General features: G+C 39.6%; 3 protein-coding genes across 3 annotated transcripts in view; 1 reads left to right on the plus strand and 2 right to left on the minus strand.

Annotated features, from left to right (window-relative positions):
- Window positions 1-375: 375 nt before the first annotated feature.
- Window positions 376-1372, minus strand: LOC143111681 (protein EOLA1). Its single transcript, XM_076273943.1, has 2 exons — window positions 783-1372; window positions 376-628 (listed from the first exon to the last, which is right to left on the minus strand). The coding sequence occupies exons 1-2, from the start codon at window positions 1039-1041 to the stop codon at window positions 396-398; spliced, it is 492 nt and encodes a 163-aa protein (XP_076130058.1). The 5' UTR covers window positions 1042-1372; the 3' UTR covers window positions 376-395.
- A 1895-nt stretch (window positions 1373-3267) lies between these two features.
- The window catches only part of septin4a (septin 4a), a 16935-nt gene continuing 3925 nt past the window's right edge, over window positions 3268-16277 (plus strand). Inside the window, exons 1-7 of the mRNA XM_076273942.1 lie at window positions 3268-3669; window positions 4442-4538; window positions 4721-4807; window positions 4894-5017; window positions 8119-8253; window positions 8637-8754; window positions 8865-8966. Of these exons, the coding sequence (XP_076130057.1) occupies window positions 3268-3669; window positions 4442-4538; window positions 4721-4807; window positions 4894-5017; window positions 8119-8253; window positions 8637-8754; window positions 8865-8966 (1065 nt within the window). The remainder of the gene's footprint in view (window positions 3670-4441; window positions 4539-4720; window positions 4808-4893; window positions 5018-8118; window positions 8254-8636; window positions 8755-8864; window positions 8967-16277) is intronic.
- The window catches only part of LOC143111891 (uncharacterized), a 5972-nt gene continuing 492 nt past the window's right edge, over window positions 10798-16277 (minus strand). The window contains exons 2-6 of the mRNA XM_076274143.1: window positions 14694-14803; window positions 13758-13838; window positions 13329-13469; window positions 12848-12958; window positions 10798-10937 (exon numbers count right to left, since the gene is read on the minus strand). Of these exons, the coding sequence (XP_076130258.1) occupies window positions 10798-10937; window positions 12848-12958; window positions 13329-13469; window positions 13758-13838; window positions 14694-14803 (583 nt within the window). The remainder of the gene's footprint in view (window positions 10938-12847; window positions 12959-13328; window positions 13470-13757; window positions 13839-14693; window positions 14804-16277) is intronic.

Raw genomic sequence — 16277 nt, forward strand, 5'->3', positions numbered from 1 at the left:
CGACCACCAGAGGCAGATGGCAGTCTGCCTGTCCCTACAGGTGATGGCTATGACCACTCTTCACTCAGCAACTGCAGCACTAAACACTCAACAGCAGTGATGACTATCCAGCAAATTCAGTTGAGATTCTGGTTTACTCTAGTACAGATGCAAGATATTTTCACAATTCTTCTGGTGCTTTTACATTTATACATTTGGAAATAATAATAATAATAATAATAATAATAATAATAATAATAATAATAATAATAAAAATGAAGCCATTCTATAATTTCTGGCTTGCTTATTTCTTTGTCAATAAGATCAAGTGAAATATGAATATAAGAATATTCTTAAAAATACATATGAAACAAATGTATTATAGAGACAGATAAAATGGTTTAACTGTAATGCATTTAATGGGCTGTTGGCAGAGAAGAGGAGGGGAGTAACTGCACTGGGATGTCCACAGTCCATACATCTTTATGTCCTCGAGCATAGAGTGGCTGCTGAAGCCAGCGGGGGTTGGACAGACGGGTGAGGTATTTCTGGGACAGTCCTGTCAGAAGTGCTGCCCTCTCAAGTTCCTTCAGCTCAACCTCTGTTTGATCTTCAGGACAACACCAGGTGTACCCAACCTCCACCAAACCTGTTGAGTCAAAGAACAACAGAAACCATTTTTGGGAGATTTTGATTTATATTAAATAGCCTGTCTCAGGGATATGACTCCAGTGGGGCATAAGATTCCTATGACTGGTTGCACTGAATAACGTTCATGCAATTGATCAAATGAAAATAAGAACCTGCAACAACTCCTCTGCCAAATCTTTCTCCAGAATCCAGAAGTTCTTGTATCTGTCTGCCGTCCATTCCCAAAGGCCCTGCAAGCACATTTCTCCACTCATCGCATTCCCAGTCTTTCTGCGCGATGTGAATGGCCAGAGTACAGTTCTTCATCTCAGCCAAAAGAGGTCGCCAACGCGTCTCAATAGTTTTCACTCCATCCAGTACAAAGCCTGCGTAGGGCTGTCTAAAGGATAGGCAACCTACTTGTAAAGTCATGTTACAAATCTGTGGTTACAATCTGCATTAACTGTTGCAACATGTAACGAATTCCATCGGCTGTTTAAAACATTGAATGCACATAAAAATTCTGTCTAGGTGATGGACCTGGTGCTTGTGAGGAGCTTGGCGTATGAGCGCATACAAAACTGTTCTGATGTAATCAGACAACCCAGTTAGAACCGAAAGAAGATTGATAAATAATAATCAATTAATGTACATTATCGAGACAATTAAGCTCACAGACACAGGACAGCAAACAAGATAAGCAACTAGCCAGCCGTAGTTCTGCCAAGCAACACTGTTGACGAGGAAATAAGACTCTAACTTCCGAGTTTATCATAATAAAAGTCTCCAGATACAGTAATTTGTATCACAAAGCAGGTCACTTTTCTGTATTGAGTGTCATATTCACAAAGCAGGCCGCTATAATAATGTATATTTTACGTAAATTTTCCATACAAGAAAAACTCAATTATATATTTTAATCAAACACCACACATATACTTCTAAGCACATAGGATACCATTTTTAAATGCGCAATTTAAAGTGTGTTGTTACAGTATGCATGTCTGACAACTATAGTAGGCCTAATGTAAATGTGGAAAAAGACTAGTGGTTGCCTACGTCATACATGCGTCTCGAACGGTAGGTCAATCCATTTCAGTCCACCTGCCCCAAGCGCTGCCGCCGGTCAGCGGGGCAACTGTACGGAATGAAGTTGCGCCGATTCATTTTAGAGTTGTATTTACATGGAAGAGTATCATTATTTTAGGTTGCTGTCCGTAATAGTAGTAGTTTTGAACGTCGATTTTCTGAAGTGGGCTTTGTCTGTCTGCAAGGTTAACAGCATCATTCTATGACTTTATAAACTTCACTGCGCAGCCTAAGAATGGAACGTTCTTCATCAGCCCATCGGTTTAGGAACTCCTACAAACGAGGTGAGTAACGTAAATAACAAATGTGAGATACAAATATCTATTAATCGAAGCGCATATAATTAGTTAATCAATATTTAATCAAATAATGATTGATGGTCAATCAATATCTAGTAATCCAGGCTATGTCACAGACTACAATTCACCTTTAGTTTTGTGCATTGGAACACACGCATTCAGACTAATTGCGTGTGACTTGTCTTTCCTACTTTATTTGCCTTCTTTACTGTCTTCTGGGTAAAGCTGAGGTATGACACTTGCAAAAGTAGTTTAGATCGTGCAAATTGATGCTTAACTGTACCAATGCTTTCCTCTCTAGATAGCCATAGTAGACATGTAGCCTACAGAATGCATAAAAGTCATTCCTCAACCCCCATCCTCCCTACCTTCACCAGCATGGATGCAGGATGAGATCAGAGCTTAGTGCTAGAGAATTAACCAGGCTGGAATGGGGTTGTGGGTAATTGGAAGTGACATGTAAGACACAGACTCACGTTGTGCTAACAGAGGAAACAGTAGACCTACTCACCAGGTGTGTGCACAGTTTTTGTGAAATTCAGATTTGGATGTCCTGCATTTCCCTCAAGTCTTTTTTATTGCCCAAGGTTAAGATATGTATAATCTAGCAAGCAGTAGGCTACATCACCATATATCTTGAACAATAGAGTAATTCTCTCACTGAGTAGGACAATAGCTTAAGCTAACTAAATGGGCTTTTTCATAGGTAAACACATTTAGACAGTGACACTTGGACAATGGAGTGGTCTTTTCTGCTGCTCTTGTCCTGCTCTCTCTCTCTCTCTCTCTCTCCCTGTGTTGACCGTTTGGTGCCTGTTGCTTAGGTTGATGCCCATGCCCATGCCCATGACTTCACATGTAATGACTTAATGGGATCTTAGTTTTGGAGGCGGACAAGGCCGGGCCGAGTCAACAGCCCTTAGAAGTGTTTACTTTTTTCAGCTATGTGTTTGGTCTGCTGTAGGCTATAGTGTGTGTGTACAAGTGTGTGTTTCTTGTAATCCCGCACCTACCATTTTGCATATATGTCAATCAGAAAATGTCAATGTTGTCTGTTAGATGTAGTCGCCTAGAAAACACTTGTGTCTAAAACTACTACTGATAAATTGGGCCCTAATTTTAAAGCTGGGTAAAGAGCAAACTCTAAAGTCTAACTAAAGCTTTAACAACTACGCAAAATCTATTTGCAAATTTAATACCATAAGAAAGAGCCAAAGCACTAACGGCGTTGGGTCAGCTATAAGCTGTCTCACATCACATGATGCTGTTCATGCATGAGAGCTTTACTCATAGACTGATTTTGCATTTGCCCAGCAATAAATTAAGGCCCAGTATCAGAATTGACTCTGAATCTCCTGGTCATCAGCTGTCAAACTTATCCATCGACGATTCCGAGGACGCCGAGCTGGCCTACACCATGCGGGACCTGCCCCCACGGGCAGGGGGGCACACGTTCCCCCGCGACGTCCCCATCAAGGAAGGCAGCAGTCGGCCACACACGCCCGGGACCCCGACTCGTGCCAGCGGCTCCATGGGCCGGAACTACCTGGAGACAGAGATGGAGGGTCTGCGGAGGTCCCAGCTGAGCTCCATGAGCTCCCTGGACTCAACCATGAGCCCCTCGCGCTCCAAAAGCCCCTGGGGGAGATATGACCCCTACGACTCCGCAGAGGTACCCTGTGACTAAGCAACCAGAGGAAACGGATTGATTATTGAGGGTTACTGTGGAGCCCCAATAATAGTGCTTTTGAATGAGTTGCATGAAAGTGTACAACCTCCTACAAACAAATCAATTCAATTCAATTCAATTTATTAATCACATACAATTAGTATATGTAGTGAAATGCTTTGTCCACTATCTCCATGGCTGTGCAATGTGTAAATAAATAAGGAAATAAATAGAAAAAGAAGAGAAGAAGAAGAAATGTCTAAAGTGCATGAGGTGTTTAACATGCGTGTGCTCCTGCTACAGTCCTCATTCAGTATCCGGATAGCTTGGGGATAAAAACTTTTCCGCATTCTCCGCCTTCTCTCTGTGTTGGCCCTCAGGCAGCGATAGCGTAGGGCAGAGAAGAGGCAGTTGTTGGGGTGACTGGGATCTCTGGTGATTTTCTTTACGCTGGACTTACGCTGAATACGCTGAATATCCTGATGCATATTTCCTCTAGGTTGGGTAGTGCACTCCTGGTGGTATGTTCAGCTGATCTCACTACTCCCTTTAGGGCTTTACGGTCTTGCTTAGTGCTGTTTCCATACCACGCTGTGAATCAACATGTTTGGTCCAAGTCAGATCTTCAGAATGAACACCAAGATATTTAAAACTCTCTACCCTTTCCACCTGAGAGTCGTTGATCTGGAGTGGTTGGTAAACTTTCTGTTGATCACGCCTGAAATCTATCTGAAATCTGTGGACTGAGAGTTGTTCTTAATGTTTGTTGTTTTAGGACCAAGATAAGGAATATGTAGGTTTCGCTACACTGCCAAATCAAGTGCATAGGAAGTCTGTGAAAAAAGGCTTTGCTTTCACGCTGATGGTGGCAGGTAAAGTGATTGTTTAACTGGACCTAGAGGCCATTATATACAAGTATACAAAAATTAAATCTTTACAGTCATTATGCTATTATAATTATAAATCTTATTGATGTTTTTGGAGATGTCTTAGAGGAATGTTATCAGTATGCCTTTTCTAGTAGCTGTATTAACAGTGTGTATGTCTATTTTAGGAGAGTCAGGACTAGGGAAATCAACTCTTGTGAACAGCCTCTTCCTCACAGACCTTTACAGAGACAGGAAGCTGCTGAATTCTGAAGGTAAGGCAGATGAGAGACCATTGTTAAGCATGAAGACCATGGTGCAAGTTGTCAGCCACATTTTCGCATCTTATGTCTGTTGACAGAGAGGATCATGCAGACAGTGCAGATCACCAAGCACACGGTCAGCATTGAGGAGAAGGGGGTCAAGCTGAGGCTAACCATCGTAGACACACCTGGGTTTGGAGATGCTGTCAACAATACAGAGTGGTATGCATTTTTTTTTCTCAGATTTCCTTTTAAACCATTCACGGCAATGTTCACATGTATTGGCACCTATGGAAAAGATTAGTTAAAAAAAAAGGTGTACAAATTCATCTTTTGGCTTTTTATCTTTGTTTCACAATGAAAATGATGAAAAATTCTACCGTGAAGGGAAGCAAATTTATTCTGAGAGGGAAATCATTATATTCTTCATCAAAAATGCTCCAACTGTAACCAGTCAGATGCTTTTGTGCTAACTGATCAAAATGCACTTCCTGTTAAACAGAAGCACTCTGTGGGCCCTAATTTAAATGCTGGGCAAGGTGCAGTCAGTCTACGAGCAAAGTTCTCCTGCTTGAACTAAGGGCATGACTTTAGCTGACCCACCGCTGTTTTTGCATAGGATCTTTGTCATTGTACTAAATTTGCAAATAGATTTTACACAGTTATTAAGCAAGACTTCAGATTTCAGACTTGCCACTTTGCCCAGCATTTAAATAAGGGCCCTGTGTTTTAATTATTCTATTTTATGTACTCTAAGGGTAGTGCTAGTGTGAGGCTGCATTCACAAATTGAATATTACATATTTGTCTTCATTTGTAATTTACAATTGTTATGTAGGCTGTATTAGAGTCAGGGTTCCTACACAGTATGGAAAACCTGGAAAAGTATGGAATTTGATTTTAGTAATTTCCAGGTCTGGATAAGTATGGAAAAAAGAAACAAGGGTATGGACTATGGAGAAATATTTGTGTTTCCAGACTATTGCATTTGCAGTACTAATCACTTCACTCAGGTCATAATGAACCATTCCTACTGTTGTGTAGCTTAAAGGAACCGTATGTAAGAAATGTATTTCAATTAATCATAAAATGGCCCTAATATGTCACTAGACATTAAGAAATCATGTTCATTTCAAATACTTATATCACTGACAACAGTAGTCCGGCCAGGATATTGTCATTTAAAAAGTGAAGTTGCAGCCCTCAACTGATGTTGATGTTGTGTTTTGTCATGTCATTCTGTGTTTTGGCCTGATGCGCCACCCTCCACATATCTACTAATCACGAAGTCTGTAGTGTTTCGGCATCCGGGTTGGCAATAGTGCTGGGCGGTATGACCAAAAATGTATATCACGGTATTTTTAAAAATTCTTACGGTTTCGCGGTATATGACGGTATTTTTTTTCCGTGCATAATCAGATGTTCACAGCATTTTTTACAGGTCGAGAGAGGAATTGCTGCAGTACATTGACTAAGGATGGTCTATTTTACTGTCATGATGTAGAATAACTCCACACTAGTGGTAATGCAGTTTTGCATGGCCCCAGAAAATGATGCTGTTTACAAAGAGCCACTCATGATTCTAATAAAGAATCTAATCAGAATGCAAAGACAATTGCAGTCAAAATACATACTGTGCAAATTTCACAAGTACATCTTGTATAAAACCAATACAAAAAGTAGTGCAACTTGCAATAATTATACTTTTTTGAAAATGATACAATTTAAAATAAAACCTCTCTGTTAATATGCTTACTCTGTCAAATAGGCCTATCAGAAATGTATTGTTATTGTGTGGTTTACATGACGTTAGTGGAGGCTGACGTTAACTTCATGTGTGGATGTGGATGTCTTGTTAGCCTGCCATGAGCTTCGGTTCGGTTCGCTAGGCAAAACATTAACAAAAAAGTTCGTTTTGGTGCACTGATGACAGTCAGGATAATTTCTAACTAGCCAGCTAGTATTGCTCAGTGCATGTCTATAACATGCTTTACTTGCTACCTGGATAATTTCAGCGAATATTCTTAAGGTGAGATGAATGATAAGATCATTAAACTTCACTGTGTTCGGTGGGTTGCTAACTAACGACATCACCTACTACTAGCCAGCTAGTTACAGCTTTTGAACAATCTCAATAGAATTTTCGTGACAGTAGGCTAAATCCTTTTCAATGCAGTATCCCTTAACGTTTTTCCTTAACTAAAGAAACAATTTAAGGCATTATTCTGTGCAACACCCTTAAATAAACCCCTTACCTAAGGAGAAATTAAGCCTTAAGGGTCATACTTCAGGGGAAAAACTTAAGGTGTTTTGTGTTTACCCTCACAGTGGCACCATGCGTGCCTGTGAAAAAAGTCCCGTCTGAAACACTGTCGCGCGGCGCAGAGTTCCAAACGTTGTGTAATCAAATAACCGGTATGGCGGTTTATTAAAAATTCATATCATAACGAAAATATACACCGGTATACGGTGTGAACCGGTATAGACCCTTTCAACAATAAAAACAAAAACAATGCTTGAACGTTATATTTGGGCCCCAATCTACTTCCTCTGCATTAAGATAACATATGGAATGTTAAAAAGGAAGTCTTGTGGGGCCAACTATGATGCTGAGAATGGAACTCTCTTGAAAGGGTCTATACCGCCCAGCACTAGTTGGCAACCTCGAGTCAGGGGGGAGGGGGAGGGGATACACCTCTCTACAGTAATTTGAAAGTGATTGCAGTATCAGTTTTGGCCACAATCTTACATATAGTTCCTTTAACTGTCAGTCCCCATCGTCAAGATACAACTATGATACAACTATGATACAACTAAAAATGACCCAGCTAAATGGACGAATATTAAGTGTCATTTTTTAATTCACTTCAGTTGTCCATACCTTTGTTTTCACCGAGTTATCCCAAACCAGAAGTGGCCGCAATGTCGAGAATATGGTCAGAAAAATCTAGCGAGAAGTTTGGAAATTTGAGTATGGAAAAAGTATGGAATTTTGAAATGCAAAATATGTAGGAACCCTTTAAAGTGATACTGAGTGTACGTAAGTAGAGTTGAAACAACACATGACTTTCCCAAGGAATGTCTGAGAAAGGTATTTTCATAGTAAGCCGCCATCCTGTTCTTCCAGGACACTTAACCTTCCTCTACGTCACTCTCTCTGGCACTCATTCAGCGTCCTGCAAGTAGATAAGCATTCACTTGCATTGAACTTTGAACATTGAACTAATCAATTAGGGCGTTTTAGCAAATGTGATGTGGTACTTGAGTATGTGAGCCATAGTTGTAGTTTTTGTCAGTTATTTATTTTTGTGCATTCATACGCAGCTGGACTGCAGTGGAGGACTACATTGACCAGCAGTTTGAGCAGTACTTCAGGGACGAGAGTGGACTGAACAGGAAGAACATTCAGGACAACCGTGTGCACTGTTGCCTTTACTTCGTCTCCCCCTACGGCCATGGGTACAATCTCCAGTCAGCACTGAAAACACACCAACAATTAAGAAACCTTTGTTTAAATAATCAAATATCTGATATCTGATAAACTAGTTTTCACTGAAATGTAGAAATTCAATCATTGATTGATTAAGTGTTTCACATTTTCAAGTATTTACAAGCATTTGTAATCACTGATTTTTTCTTTTTAAATGTAAAGAAAATCTTTGACAGTGACATTTTTGTGATGCTTTCCAGGGTCAGATATCAGTGTCTTTATTCAGAATTATTGGCATTACATTGATCATTATAGAATTGTTCTGAGCATAGACTACCGAGCTAAGAGACCAAAGGATTTTTTTGTACATTAGTACATGCGTAACTGACCTTTGCCTCTCACCATGTCTTAGTTTGAGGCCACTGGACATTGAGTTCATGAGGGCCCTCCATGGCAAAGTCAACATCGTACCTGTCCTAGCCAAGGCAGACAGTCTCACTCCAGCTGAAATCAGGAGGAAAAAGATGAAGGTGTGTGTGCGTGTGTGTGTGTGTGTGCGTGTGTGTGTGTGTGTGTGTGGTTGTATGCATGTATCTGTGTATGTGTGTGTAACTGGTCTGTCTCACTCTGGCTGCTGCAGATCCGAGAAGAGATCGAGCAGCTTGGGATCCGTATCTACCAGTTCCCTGACTGTGACTCAGATGAGGATGAGGACTTCAAGCAGCAGGATCGAGAACTTAAGGTGCCTATCTCTTACAGAGGAAGTCGGGTAGCCATTAATATTATATTTTTAATTACAGATTACATTTAAAGGTGCTCTAAGCGATGCTGGGTAACGTCACTTCTGCTGACTTTCAAACAAAACAGAGAGCTAGCTCGCTACTTCCTCCCCCTCCCTCCCACGCTGCTCCCGTGCAATTGAAACTCTCCTAAACGCGCATCTAGTCCGTGATTTGCTGGAACAGTTTGTTATGTTTTCATGGGCTACACTGTAAAAAAAAAAATCGTAAAAAAACGGTAATTTTCTGGCAGCTGGGGTGCCAGAAAAATACTGTGAAATAACAGATAATTACTTTCTCATAAAAATACGGTTATTTTCCATAATTAAAATGCAGTTTGTAGTTGTAATTTTAACAAGATTTTGCCTTATTTTCATGTTGTTTTTAATGTTTAATTAGAAACAGTCACATTTTAAAACAATGAAATTACCTATAAATATGGTAAATAAATGTTGTATTACGAATAATACTGCTTAAATTGAAAGAAATGTGCTGTTCTTAGCTGGTTTTTAATGGAAAAAGGTTGTATAATAATTTATATTTGATGTAATATAACAGTAAATGGACATAAAATAATGTGATTCATCTTTCAAAACATGTAAAAAAATGTTGAAAAACATTGTCTTGGGTTTACAATTGCAATAATTTACTTTTATTTTTAGATCACATTAAATGCATATTTAGTTATTTTACATTTGTTTTTAACATTTACTTAAACATTTTGTTTTAAAACAATGAAATTACCCATAAAGATGGTAAATTAACATTGTAATATGAATAATAATGTTTAAATTTACAGAAATGCGCTATTAGTTGGTTTTAATGGCTTTATTTTATGTAAAAAGGCTGTATATTACTTTATATTAGATGTAAAGTAACAGTATACAACAATAATTTGCAAACAAACAAAAAAAAGTAAAGAAAAAGAAAAAGTTGAGTTACCAATTTACAGTAACATTTCTATCCAAGGCATCCATAACTTGGTCACCATAGTCACCATACATGGATTACAAACTTACATTAAACCTCACTGGAAATGAATCCATACTCTATCCAAGGCATCCATAACTTGGCCAAGTAATCCACAAAATTGATAACGCTACATAATAGCTTACATGAAACCTCACTGGATATTAATCCATAACAGTCTGTAACTTGGACAAAGTATCCATAACTTGTGAGCACTTCTTATTCCCTCCACTCTTAGTCTGCAATTCTGGTGATCAGTGTGAGAACCTTTGGACTGACTGCAAGTTTTCTTTTGGTGGCGTTCCGCTCCACTTTTGATCCCTTGTCCGGATTTATCTTGAAGAGGCACCTGTCAAATGAAAAAAAAAACTTTAGTCACTGTGGACTGTACTGTAATTTAATGTTTTCATACATTTGCAATAAGGTTACACAACAGTGTAGACAGAGCTTGCTTGTGAAAGAGTGTTTGGACATACAGGGAACTGTGGAATTCAAAGATATCAATAATACATTGTCCTACTCCGTGTATGGGTCGATCTTTCATCATTTCATAACTCAATCAGAAAAAAAGAGAAAACAAGGTTGTTTTTCCTCTTACAATAAAATCAGAACATTAAAATGAAGTTTTTGATATTATTTTGTTATGTGATATTTGGATAAATACAGGAATTGCTTGGAAGACTTGTGGAAGTGCAGGTGCTTTACTTTCAGCCTACATGCACAGCAGAAAAGCCTGACCGGAGATCTGCCTGCCGCCTGCAAGACATGTCTCCTAGACCGGGCAGGAGCCAGCACCATCTTCAGTAATGTCCCTTCAGGTCCATCTCAGCAGCTCCATGCTGCTTTTCTCCGCGACCCAACTCCACCTCCTAGTGGGGCCTCCTCAGTGGCAGTGCTGGTTCCTGTCTGGTCTGAGTGACTCCTAGCATGAGTGTTCATGCGCAGCAGGCTGTCAGGCTTCCCTGCTGTGAATGTACGCTGAAGGTAAAGCACCTGCACCTCCACAAATCCGCTCAGGTTTTTAAGGTTAGTACTGAATGTTTTATCTTTAATTATTAACATTTTAAAAAAAAGTGCACTGAAAACTTGCATTATTAGGCCTCTGTACTGTTAAAGGAACACGCCACCCAATGTCAGTAGTGATATATGTTCTTACCTTAACTTTCACCACGAGTTGAGTCATACCTCTCCCGTGTCGGTACGTGCACTGAAGCGCTGTGGTGCGTGGCGCGAATGTGTTAGCATGTTGCTATGCTAGCGGGCTCAGACGTAGCCATAGAGGGAGGAAGATAGCAGTAATCAAAAACATCCACGTTTTCCCTACTTAAATACAGTTGCACGAGAAGTTGTTAACAACATGACAACATGAAACGTGGCGATTTTCCAAGCGAATAAACAGGAGAACTACAATGTGTGGCGCAATAGCACTTAGCCCTAGCGTAGTAATATTAGTTAACACCTAATTGTAGATCCTATCCACCACAGAGCTGGATCGACCCCTCAGCCTCCCCCTCCGAGGTCCAGGTAGTGGTTAAGTAGATTGTGAACAATCATGGTTATAACATGCATTGTGAAGGGTTGTGATAACAAGCAGAAGTATTATAGTGATTTCATGTTTCATAGAATTCCGCTTCGCTGCAAACGGTGGATAGGATCTACAATTAGGTGTTAATTAATATTACCACGCTAGGTAGAAGTACTCCCAAGTGCTATTGCGGCACACATTGTAGTTCTCCTGTTTATTTGCTTGGAAAATCGCCACGTTTCATGTTGTGTGACCTTACACATTTTTATCAACTACTCGTGCAACTGTATTTAAGTAGGGAAAACGTGGATGTTTTTGTTAACTGCTATCTTCCTCCATCTATGGTTACGTCTGAGCCCGCTAGCATAGCAACATGCTAACACATTCGCGCCGCGCACCAGAGCGTTTGAGTGCACGTACCGACACGGGAGAGGTATGACTCAACTCGTGAAAGTTAAGGTAAGAACATATATTACTACTGACATTGGGTGGCGTGTTCCTTTAATGAGGGCAGAGGTGGGCTGCAAAAAAAGACATTTTCAAGTGGGCCCTGAGTTGACAAAGTTTGGGAACCCTTGTACTTATCATTTCAGCACTTGAGCAGTGCTCAGTTGTACAGTATGTGCATTATATAATATATATAAAATCTCTCGATGGGCAGCACCCGTCGCTCATAGTGCCCCCCACCTCCCCCCAGACACCAAAAATGAACCTACCTCCATAGTAATGTCATATACCAGCTGAAAGCTGAGGTTCTCAACAATCGATACAGGTAAAGCTTTCCATGCAAAAATAATATTTATTAGATCTAAAAATGTCTTAAAATACCCTACCCCCATATGAAGTTCGTAAGAATCCATAGATGTAAAATATCGGCATTGTTTTGTTGACAATATATCGAGAAATCGTACAAGCCAGCACAAACAAAAAAGATGCATAACGAAAAAACGAAACGTTAACTTTTTTTTCTGAGGGAAAACAGCGATTTTGAGTATGATGTCCATTGTTGTTGCTGGCTTCACAGTAGTCTATGTGACCAGGAGACCCTTCCGCATAGTTTGACACCACCCATGTCTCTGTAGGACTAACGGGAGTCGAAAAAAATATATTCTAAGCCAATGAGGCACGCGAGCCATGAATCTGTCATCCAACGTTGATGGGCCAATAGCGTTGCTTCTGAGTGAGCTTCCGAGGCGGGACTTACATGTCCGTGTAGCCAATGAGCAGACGATTTCAAGGATATGCGACACATCCCCACCATCCCAATTCCTTCCCGCGTTATGCTAATGCGCAAAGAGGCTTGTAATTTCTTCATAAAAGTGATTCTGTGCAACAGATGCATATACTCACCAGAAAGGTGCATCTCGTCAGACTGTGTTACTGGACTTGTACTGGTACTGGCTCTGCTGAACTGTTGGTTGCTCTGGTTGCTTGGAGGACTGTCCAAGACATCTTGTTGGCCTTAATAAAGGGCAGATAGTAGTAATACTTAACCATACAGACATCACATAGCTCAATCTGGGTATATTAATACCCAACATAATTATATACTCAGTAGCCAATTGACACATTTCAAACTGTTCCTTTCTCAATATAATGCAGTACAGTACACCACCACTAACACCCACTATGAAATCAATGATGAACAAGGTATAGTTTAGTTATCACCTTTTCGAAAACATCAACAAAAATGTAGAGAAGATTCTTTGAAGTATAATTCATAGTAGAACTTCTGGATTGGATTGCATTCATTTGAACAGGTGTACCTAATGATTTTGACTATGCACATTTTTCTAATGTCAAAGTTGATTGTACAAATTGAAACACATACTTGACTTTTTGAGCAGTGACAGAAGTTTCCTGGCTTCAATTGGTCTCAGGAAAGAAAGGATGTCACTCTCCTGCAGGTAGCTCAGGTCTTCCAGGTCTCCTAAACCTTGCAGACGCTCCAGCAAAGGCAGAAGTGGGCTCTCTATATCCATGATATCCAAACATTAGTGTCAGATTTTAACTTACTCTGAGTCAACAATGCTATGCTTAAGTGAAATTACCCTTGTCCCACAAAGCTTGTACACAGGCAAAGGATAATAATCTAGTTTCTGCTCAGGCTTCCAACATTTCATGCTCTGCCTTGCTTGCTTCACTTCATACAATGCAAATGCTGGCATATAAGACACATCATGAGGTGTAACAATAAAGTACACATGCTGGTCCTGCATCACAAGCATGAGCTCAATCTGTCCGAATTCAAGTGCCTCACCTTGGTTTAAACACAGAAAGAGTCCCTTTTTGTACTGAGAGCCTTTCCACTGCACCTTGTTAGCTGACTCAACATTGGGTTCTGTAGAAAAGGCAAGAGGGGTAATAATCGATTATTGTTCATTGTTGCAGCTCTAAACAAATGTTCGTCTTTCTCTCTGCCTCTGTCAGTTAGATCACAAATGCAAACGTAATGGCTCACTGTTAAGTGGTAAGCTAACGTTAGTGGCTGGTCGTGACAACGTTGATGAAACAAAACTAAGCATCTAAACATCTTTTTAAAAAAAAAATGAAACTTCACGTAGGAGAATGAGAGAGGGAGAGTGCGCAGGGCATAGCAAGAAAGGCTGCATGTATTAGTTAAGTAATTAACGTAGGTCTATTAGAAATAGCGGGGACATAGCTAGGCTATTTGAGATATTGAAAATGTGACGGAGGCGCACTGGTGCGACCAGAGAAAAAAATTAGTCGCACTAAGCAGATTTTTGGTTGCACACTGGAGCCCTGAATAAACTATCCGAACATATTTTTGCTAAAACTAGTAGACTACCACACCGTTGCTGAACGTATGTTATTTCAGCTTTCAGCAAAGTTCTACCAAAGTCCTATACCTAGCTAGTGAACAGAACTAGCAGTTCCATTCACGTTTAGTTTACTGTGCTAACGTTAGCTGGCTAGCTGGCTAGCTGGCTAGCTAGCGAAGTTAACGGGCGAAAATAAATTATGTATTCCGTGCCCAAGAGAGTGTTTCATTGGCATCACACACTAACAATGATACCGGTAATAAAAATAGTACACAATATATAATTACACAACGTGAAGACGCCGACGGTCATGCTTTTGTCATCATAGTTAGCTAACATGAGTAAACTCGGAGCCATGGTGGTAAATAAACCTAGCAGCTGCTAATGCTACTCGGCTTCAGTTTGATACTTACCTTCTAGCTTCGTCCTTCCTCCAGCCTTGACATCACTTCGAAGTCGACCAAACGGGAACCGCCGCGCGATGTTGTTGGGTTGACACCGGTTTAGTGTTAGTTCAGCGTGACTTCAAAGACTGATGTTCCCAACAGCCTTCTCAAACAGATCCTGTTGACCAATCCAAACGGGACCCGCGCTTTTCAAAGCACGCGTTGTTGTCGTCACGTTGTTCTGGTTCAGGTGCCGTGAGATGTTTTTTTGTTGTTGTTTTTTGGTGTAGGCTACGTGTGTGTGCAGGCAGACGTTGCATATTAATGCTCTGTCATAAGATCTGTTCTGACAGAATGTAATGCTTTTAAATGGTAGGTTAAGGAAACAGATGAAAAGCATACAGCCTAGTTTATGTGGTTTTATCCTTGTATTGGCCTCCTTCACTTTCCCTATGTCTGTTTAGATGTCCTTTCAATATAAATGTTAATAGCCTATAATGTTAATAAATGTTACCATCTAGGAAATTACAGTAATTCTAGTTATTTTCAATGGAAACATTAGTCACTTAACAAAGAAATTATAGTAAAATTCCTAATTAAATAGTTATTTACTTTTAATTTCTCAGTAACTTTAAATTATTTTCTACTTTTTTTAGAGTTTTAAAGTTGAATTTTACAGTTTATTCCCTTAAATAACAGACAAATATTTGTGAAATTATGATATATTTGTGAACGTATTTTAACAATAAATATATGGATTTCTAATAGGATTTTTTTGTAAAAGAACAGGAATATTGTGTGTTTTCACAGTTACAGTGATTTCATGTTAGTTTACATTTGACATGTAAAATCACAGTCTCTTTTTGTAAATTAAATGGTATTTTAAAAATACAGAAAAAAATCTGTAAAATAAACAGTAAAATTCTGTTATATTACAATTTTTTTTTACAGTGTAGGTTGTTTTTTTTTGTTGCCGTTTTTAGAGCATGGGCTGTCCACAAAGATCACATTTTTTTACAGTGAATTCAGGACACAGACAGCTAGCGGTTGGTTAGGTGATGTTTGCAGTAAGTGACGTAAAATGTTTTAGCCTAAAAAACGCGCGCCATCGCTTAGAGCACCTTTAATTACTGGTACATATTTTTAAAAACTCCAGAAAGATTGGCACCTTTGGTAAAGTTGATTGAAAAGAGGTATAAATATAATCTTTTGGTGATTTATTGTAATCTCACAATGAAAACAATGAGGAAAAATTCAACCTTGAAAGGAAGCAAATGTATTCTGAGATAAAGGAAAATCTCATAAAGAAATAAATGTTTTTAACAAAAACACATCGCCCACAATTATTGGCACCCCTGCTTGTAATACCTTCTTAAGCCTTCCTTTGACCATGAAAAACAGCTCAAAATATTCTCCTATGACACCCCATAAAGTTCATCTTTACAAAAACCTCCCCAGATTGTCCACACAAGTCCACATTTGTGCATTCTCCTCTTTGACTCACCCCACTGTTTTTCTATGGACTTTAGATCAGGGGACTGAGATGGCAATGGCAGAAGCTTGATTTTGTGTTCAGTAAACAATTTATGTTTTGTTCATTGACCTGATGAG

The sequence above is a fragment of the Alosa pseudoharengus genome, unplaced genomic scaffold (assembly GCF_046254945.1).
Source record: "Alosa pseudoharengus isolate Yale_2024_CS ecotype anadromous, Long Island Sound unplaced genomic scaffold, YU_APseudo_1.1 YU_APseudo_1.1_scf_8, whole genome shotgun sequence".
Taxonomy (NCBI): Eukaryota; Metazoa; Chordata; class Actinopteri; order Clupeiformes; family Clupeidae; genus Alosa; species Alosa pseudoharengus.

Bases quoted from the DNA above. Each gene is read 5' to 3' on its own strand.
- LOC143111681 (XM_076273943.1), bottom strand. From the start codon at position 1,041: ATGACTTTACAAGTAGGTTGCCTATCCTTTAGACAGCCCTACGCAGGC. The intron at 629-782 runs GTTCTTATTTTC...TTGACTCAACAG, and splicing joins TGGCAGAGGAGTTGTTGCAG to GTTTGGTGGAGGTTGGGTAC.